The sequence below is a fragment of the Nothobranchius furzeri genome, chromosome 3, assembly GCF_043380555.1.
Source record: "Nothobranchius furzeri strain GRZ-AD chromosome 3, NfurGRZ-RIMD1, whole genome shotgun sequence".
NCBI classification, from domain to species: Eukaryota; Metazoa; Chordata; class Actinopteri; order Cyprinodontiformes; family Nothobranchiidae; genus Nothobranchius; species Nothobranchius furzeri.
Genome location: NC_091743.1, coordinates 68,265,034 through 68,272,928, shown reverse-complemented (window position 1 = coordinate 68,272,928; position 7,895 = coordinate 68,265,034). Strand labels below are relative to the sequence as shown.

At 42.5% G+C, this 7,895-nt stretch overlaps 1 protein-coding gene across 1 annotated transcript; it reads right to left on the bottom strand.

The window, feature by feature from the left end:
- Window positions 1-5,217: 5,217 nt before the first annotated feature.
- LOC139068952 (general transcription factor II-I repeat domain-containing protein 2B-like) lies at window positions 5,218-7,418 on the bottom strand. The gene is made up of 3 exons (XM_070549798.1): window positions 6,667-7,418; window positions 5,380-5,390; window positions 5,218-5,226 (listed from the first exon to the last, which is right to left on the bottom strand). Exons 1-3 carry the CDS (start codon window positions 7,409-7,411, stop codon window positions 5,218-5,220), a joined length of 765 nt encoding a protein of 254 aa, XP_070405899.1. The 5' UTR covers window positions 7,412-7,418.
- Between the last annotated feature and the right edge of the window lie 477 nt (window positions 7,419-7,895).

The window sequence follows — 7,895 nt, the reverse complement described above, 5'->3', positions numbered from 1 at the left end:
GAAAGGATACACCCCTGTTTCATCAGCGAAGACTCCTTCAGTAACCCAAATCTGAACCAAATGGAGACATCTTTCAAAACATTGGCTGTGATCAGGTTTTGGGTCACCTGCGGAAAGATGAAGGAGAAAATGGACAAACTCTGGACAAACTAAATGAGCATTAAGTCATCCAACTCACTTTTGTTGGGCGCTTTGGCAGCCGTGCAACGTCATCTCTCTAATTCCTGATGCGTCAGGTTCAGCTCGATTGCTATACATTACAATCTCATTACCTTTGAAGAGTGCAGTAGCTTATAAGCTTTGGGGGAAAGATGCAAGAACATACTTGTGCAAGAGTAGTCATTAAAACGGAGAAAAAAACTATTCTAATGGTGCGACAAAGAAAAACAGATATGCCTTGTCTTCCTTTCAATCCTCCCTTAAAGGATTCATTACTGTAACAGGCTGTGTCATTTTGTTGATTTAAACTGCAGCTTGATGCATTCGTGGCTCACAAGCCCTGTCGAAAGCTCACTTCTTGGCATTAAGTCCATTTAAAAAATTTGAGATCAGCTCTTCCCTTCTGATGGCTCAGCAGTTCATTATGCATCCTTGTAAGGTTACCGTTGCAGAGATCACTGAGGTACATGATATTTCACTCCATCAGTGCAACGTAGTGCGTAACAGAATTCAACCTCAATGGTTACGTTTGCCTTCATTTGTTTGCACGCGTTTGAGTCGTGGCTGATGTTGAGCACTTGCCGAACAAACGAAGGGGCTTAACCTTCTCCAACGCTGTCAGATTGATGCATCTACTGTAGTTCTCGCTGTCTCGCGTCTTTGTTGTTTGTGCGAGCGGCCGGATTAGTTTGGTGCCTCTGCCGTTTGAGGGGAGGGGAGATGGATGCTGATGGGCCTGACCTTTCATTTGCGTGCTCCGCCATGCATGGCACACCAGCAGAGAGAACGCTTGTCAACAGGCAGTGTGTGCGAGCGGCATGTTGGTGTGAACGCTGTAATCTCTTACTAAAACATCCACAGCTTTCTCATCGGCAAAGAGGCAGAAGACAGACGAAAAGGGCACATTTGTGTTCTGCCCCTTTATGTTGGGGGGGGGGGGAAAGCTGTAGGGCAAAGCTTTGAACAACTGCATTGTTGGAGAGAGAGAGATAGAGAGAGGGGGAAGAGTCTGCTTTAGCAAAATGTCAACATGATAAATCCAACCTTTACAAGCAGTCTCTGCACTAAGCAAGCTCGTGTCCCAGAATTAATAATCAGATATATCAAATTGTTGTGGAATAATGAATTCACCGTGCTCTGTCATATATCCCCACTGTGGGGTCAATAAATCCTGCTTTTAAAAAAAGGTTACTGCTAATTTATTCGCCGAGTGGCTCCCTGCAAGATGCCTTAGGGGAAAAAGGTGCTTTTTATTGGCAGAGAGGATGACTCCTGTTAAACAGGCCTCTCCGGAGCTCATTGGGTGTCAGACCCACGTGAAAGAGAGATCAATCTCTCCGACCTGTGTCAAGCCTCTGATAGATGAAGAGGAGGGTGGGGAGGGGGTCATTGTTTCAGATGATTTTTACCTCTGAGACCGATTCTGCTGGTGGCAGCTCAGCAATTTCCAGCTGTAACACAATGAGACTGGTCAATTTTCACTCTGTGGCGAACCAAAACTGGCCCCAACACAATGGGAAACATATTTTCTAACACATATGGGTCGATAAAAGCCCGCAAATGATATAGAGGGATGCAGTTCTCTCTGCAGGTTAAAAGCAGTCCTTGTACCTTGGAAAACACTGCAATTTTATGTTTCAATAACCCACAGGTGTGGAAGCTGTAAGCTTTATGTTACCCAGTCACCAGAACCCTCACTCGTCACATAAACCGTGTTTACGCATCAACTTCATAGGTTTTGTGGAGACTGGAGACAGTTCAGTCAGGACTTTCTTTGCAGTTGTTAACAAATGTGTCCACGGGTTTGGAGAATTAAAAAAAAAGTTGACAAGTTTTATTGCTTTCATATGCTATGTTGACAGCTTGCGAAAACTCTGGAAGGTTTCAAAAGCAATCAGATTAATTGTAGTTAATTGCAAAGTCCCACAACCTGTTGATATCATTTATGAGGCGAAGGTGTTAATGAGGATGGCACCAGAGATCGTGCTGTCATGATGTTTGAGTTAGAACAGCACTCTGGGTGTTTAAAGAGAAGGATGGTGTTGTTGGCTCTCTGTTAATCTGCAAAAAAACATAAATAAATGTGCAGTCATCACCTTTTTTGGAGGTTAGCCTGATGCTAAAAATGGAAGCAAAGAATCCAGTTCTTAAAAGATCATCAGGCTATATTATGCTAAAGTTCAAGGACTTAGGTTACACAACATCTGTTACTGCCACCATTCAGGAACTGATAACATGCCAAATGACTTACAGAGCTCTTACAACTCTGTCATTATTGACACTTTGCAAACAGAATACAACTGTTAATAAAAAAAATAACAAAATAAACTTTTGTACTTAAAGGAGCAATATGTAAGAATTCTTTAGTCAAATAACCACAAAACAGTCTAATGTTTTAATCGTGTTAGAAAAAAGGTTAAATCGAAACAGATTACATTTTCAGTCGGCTGGGGTTTGCCAGTTATTCTCCGCAAAAAAACAAAACTAAAGAGGGACGCAGTGACTGTTTACAATCAGTGCATTTGTGAGGTTGCCAAGTCTACACCAAGCTAATGCTGCAGCACCAGCATTGGTAATACAACACCAGCAGGCAAAGTTGTGTAAACTCCAGAGTTGTTTAAAGAACTCCAGAGTTGTGTAAAGAACCAAGGCCAGTAAATGGAAACCATCCAGACATGATTTCTTGTACCCCTAAAAAGCCACGGCATCTTTTTGTATTACTCTAATATCGGGTGAAGCAGGCTAGAGGCTAACGTTGAGCTAACAATGCTAACAGTGAATCAGAAGCAAACTGTTGGCTCTCAACTTTTTCAACTGCCAACAACTCGATGTGACAGTGTTCTTCCCCTCTCCAGAATGAATGTGTGAAGTGAATAATGAGTCAAACATGGAGTTTTACTTCCTTTGATTAGTCGTTCAGAAATATAACAGGAGGGCAAACAAACTCACCTACTCCAATACCAGAGACATGTTACTGTAATAAGTGGAGTTGGTACTCAGGGCCAGATTAACACTTTGTTGTACCCTGGGCAACAATATTCAAGGGCTCCATCATCACGACCCAAGGATCACCATAATATGACCACATACAGAATATTTTACTGTAGTAAATATACTCAATACTTGAATGCCTGACATCATGTAACCTGCTCAGGGTAACCTTTGACCCACCTTGTGTGGACTGACCAATGAGGAGAGAGTCTTAAATTGAGGCCCTCTCTTCATTGGTCAGTCTGCATGAGACTGACTCTCAACCGCTCTCAACTGATGTTCAAAGTCATAGGCAGCGAAGTGTCTCGGTGCAACGCAAAAGCCCGGGTGGACAGTTTGTTTAATGTAGGGTGATCATATTTCCATTTCCAAACAAGAGGACAGGGGATCTGTGCCTATGACGTCACACTATGGCAACGCCACACAAACCACGTTGGGACCCATTTTTTGTAAGATCTAAATTAATATCAGATTCTGCCAATAAAAGGGCTCTAAAACAATTCATATGTAAATATTTAGCATATTTATTGCAAAATCTCATTTTTCTGCTTTAGTGCTGCAACAAGGTTTTATTAATAATAAATTATTATACCTTTTGTTTTACAACAGCATCGGTACACTTCCTGTGTACAGATTATCAAGGATGCTTGTTTCAGCTGTGAGATTAGACGATAGGATCAATGAAAGAATAAGTTGTCACACACTCCATGGAAACTTTAAAAGAATCCACAAATAGTGGCTTTCAAATGGTTTTGCTACTTTTAGCAAGTTTAGAAAAGAAGCAGATTAGACAGCATGTCTGATAATTTAGTTTTTCATCTGATAATATTAGAACATGTCAGTAATGTCTGAGGGGCTTTTACAAACACTGTATAACTAACACTCCTGGAGAGGGTATGAATTACACAGAGGCTTCTGGGGAGCCCAGTTATGGGGGGGTGGGGGGTCATTTTGCCTTGGCCCCCAAAGTGTCTTGAAACGGTCCTGGGTGTGTGACTGAGTTTTGAATGTGATCTGAATTGTATCAGATGTATAAATATGACATGTGTATAACTTATTATTTTATACAGGTAAAAACATGTAGTGGAGATAAATCTATGCCTACATTTTACTTTGTTTTCTTGTTTTTATTGAACTGTTTTCCTGTCCTGTCTGTCTCTCATCTTCCTGCATCGCCTCTAAATTCTCCAGAAAAACTGCTGCCTGGATTCTTACTTTTTCACCTCATCAGTTACTTCTGAGCAGATCAAAGGGATCTCCAGACCACAAAGCGGAGTGCGCATTTCGATGCTGCGTCAGTGAGGTGAAATCACCGCAGCACAGGTGATGAGCTCCGCAGTAGCAGAGCGCTTCAGGCACAAATAAGACAGAAAGTAGAGAACATGTGCGGACACGAACGATCGTGTGTCATAGTTTTTTGGTTGCGCCACTTTGAGAATGGACCGTGCGCTGGAAGCAGCTGCCTGGAGCGCTGCACACCAACGATCATCGCTATACGTGCTCTCTGTTCAAAAGAGTCCATAATTGATGTAATATAGGTAGAAAACATTTTATCCGGCTCCCCTGGATGTGTAGGATATACAGCTCCCCCATCATACGATCCCTGCTCCTGGATGAAAAGACAATTTTCATCAAAGCAAGAACCCCCCGGACGCCCGGACAGAGAGTGAAAAGCGGTCATGTCCGGGGAAAAGAGGATGTATGGTCACCCTAGTTTAATATAAAGCGGGAGATTACAGATACAGTATTTTGCATGTGCCCTTGCTGCCCTGGGCCTGGGCCCTTTAGAGTTCGTGGGCCCTGGGCAATTGCCCAGTTGCCCGTATGGTTAATCCGGCCTTGTTGGTGCTACCTACTGCTGACCCCAGATGTATTTATCTACTTATCAACTTACATGTACTGTGTATGACTCGTCTTCACTTGCCATCTAGAATCTTCTGATGCTGATCCGCAACTGGCAACAGCCATGAAACTCACGGATCGGCAGTGAGAATGTGACAACAGTAATGAAATTTGACCACACAATGTCATTCTTACTTCATTCTTACATATCGCACCTTTAATTATTCAGACGTTCTGACAAAAATAGAAACACAGGTAAACACAAATCAAAGCACACAACAAACACTGAAGCAGCAAACATTGTGAAAACCAACACTTGTGCCGCACTCTAAACATGTGGCCACTGCTGTACTTCAGTGTGAGATCCTAACACAGATGTGCGCTCACAGCTGGGCATTCTGGAGAGGGGAAGAACACAGGAGACACGGGGCATGATGGAAAAACTGCAGTGGAATTGTTTTTATTTATTTTGATCATGCTGATTTAGGCGAGTCAGGCTTCCCAATATTCTCTTTCTGTTTTGATAGCATGCTGCACTTAGAAAAATATGTATTCGTCTCAGGTATTTTGTGTATATAACTACAGTTGATTGTCGTAACAACCTTGACATTAGTATTTCAAAAGCCTTCCAGCTCCAATGAACTCTTTTCTTGTTGGGTTATGCCACTTTCGAGGTTTTTGTTTCATATTTAATTCTGTGAATTTACTTTCAGTGATGCTATGTATCTGGTAGACCAGGGGTGGGCAATTATTTTTTCCATGGGGCCACATGAGAAACAGAAAATATTGTGGAGGGCCAGGCCAAAAGGCTGAAGTCAATTATGCATAATATTAATGGTATTTCTTTATAAAAAGCAGTAAATACCATTGTTTTTTCAAGCTGGTAAGCGTAGACTTTGTTATAAATGAGCAAAAAGGAAAAAGTGAGGTTGGCTTACAAAAATGTGATTTATTCAAATTTCCCAAGGCAATGGTAAACAAAGTGTGCGCATTTGTTTTTTTGTTAAACATTTGTGATATTTTAGTTAACAGTTTCAGTCACCTTCACTCAAACACATTTTGAGTTTCAAATATTGTTGGAAAGAGGTTCTTAGCATTCTACAGACACACAGTATTGTCTGTAAAATAAAATCACTGAACTGTGATCTTGAGAAAGAGGTTTAAAAAAAAAGTGTCCCAAATCACTGCTAGTTGCCTACATTTGTGGTCCAAACACCTTATTTTGTGTTTTTAAGCGATTTTTTCTTATTCAGTGAGAGAAATCTAGTGTCTGCTGGGCTTTAACGAGTGCATCAAAGTCAGGTTGAATGTCTGAGGTGGAGATGCGAAGCACAGCTGACAAATGATCTTCAGTGAGAGAGGATCTATACCTGGATTTTGTAAACTTCATCATTGAAAATGTTTGTTCACAAATGTAGGTAGAGCCGAAGAAAACCAACATCTTCTGAGCATGTCTCCTCAGGTTTGGAAAGTTCTCCTCCTTAAGAGAAGAGTAGAAATCCAGCAGAGATCCTGACTTAAAGTGCTCTGCCAGTACTGCATCAGACTGCAGGTCAATGAGTTCCAGCTGCACATCACTGGGTGCATTATCCACACTGCAGGTAAAGGGAGAGGAAATCATGTGCATTTCATCCCCGATTGTTCTGAGATGTTCAAAACACCTTGAAAACTCACCATGTAATGCTCCTAACATGGATGAGTACCTGCTGAGGTGATAAGCTGATGGTGTGACTTCGTTCAGGGTTTGCATGTGAGTGAGAGTGTTGCTCTCCAGTTGACTTGAAAGAAACTGCAGCTTTCTCATGAAGGCCTTCACGAGGCTGTGCATTTCATGAACAAAAAGGCCCTTGCCTTGCAGTTTGGTGTTCAGTTCATTCATCAGTGCAGTCACATCAACAGCAAATGCAAAATCTGCCATCCAGTCCTCATCCGAGAGCTCTGGAATGTCTTTGCCTTTCCTCTCGCAAAACTCTCGAATCTCTGCTTTCAAGTCCCAAACCCTCTTCAGCACTTCCCCCAGGCTGAGCCATCTGACAGCTGTGTGGTAGCCGATGTCACTATGCTCAGTCTCATGCTCCTTCAAGAGAGCGACAAATTGTCTGTGATTCATTGCCCGTGCCCTGATGAAGTTTATTATTTTAGTAACAACATCAGTAACATGGTTGATTTTTAGCACTGACTTGCACAACACATGTTGGTGTTTAATACAATGCAAAAACACCAATTTTTGATCTGCATCGATTTCTGTCTCTTTATCTTGCATGCGTTTCAAAAGTCTGACATTTTTCCCTGTAAGATTTGGACAACCGTCTGTTGTGACACCTGACAGTCTCTCCCATTTCAATCCCAGAGTGTCCGTGCACGCATTTACCTCTGTAAAAGGATCACTCCCTGTCGTTGTCCCTTTCATCAACCGCATTGCTGCCAGCTCCTCTGTGAGCTTGAAGTCCCCCGGACAAATACGAGCAGCTGGGCTGTGTCGCGGACATCACAGCTCTCGCCTAAGGCCAATGAGAAAAAGTCAAAACTTGCCACTTCACGTTGCAGCTGAAGCTCCAGGTTCCCCACAATGTCCTCTATCCTCCTGGTCACGGTTCGCCTGGACAGCGGGATTTGCTCAAATGCGCCTTTTTTTCAGGGCGTATTAGTGCGGCAGACTCCACCTTGCACTCTTTGACAAACTCTCCCTCCGAAAATGGCTTGCTGTTTTTAGCTATTTTGTGGGATATCACAAAGCTGGTCCTGGTTGCTGCATCCCTGGATGTGTGAAGCTTAGTAAAACAGCCTTGCTGCTTTTGCAACTTTGCTAGCAAAGCTTCGGATGTCCGTGCCCTCTCATCATCAGACAAGTTCTTGTATTTTTCCGAGTGTTTCTTGTCGTAATGCCGACTCAAATTGTAGTC

Coding starts and splice junctions, on each gene's coding strand:
- LOC139068952 (XM_070549798.1), bottom strand. CDS start 7,411: ATGCGGTTGATGAAAGGGACAACGACAGGGAGTGATCCTTTTACAGAG.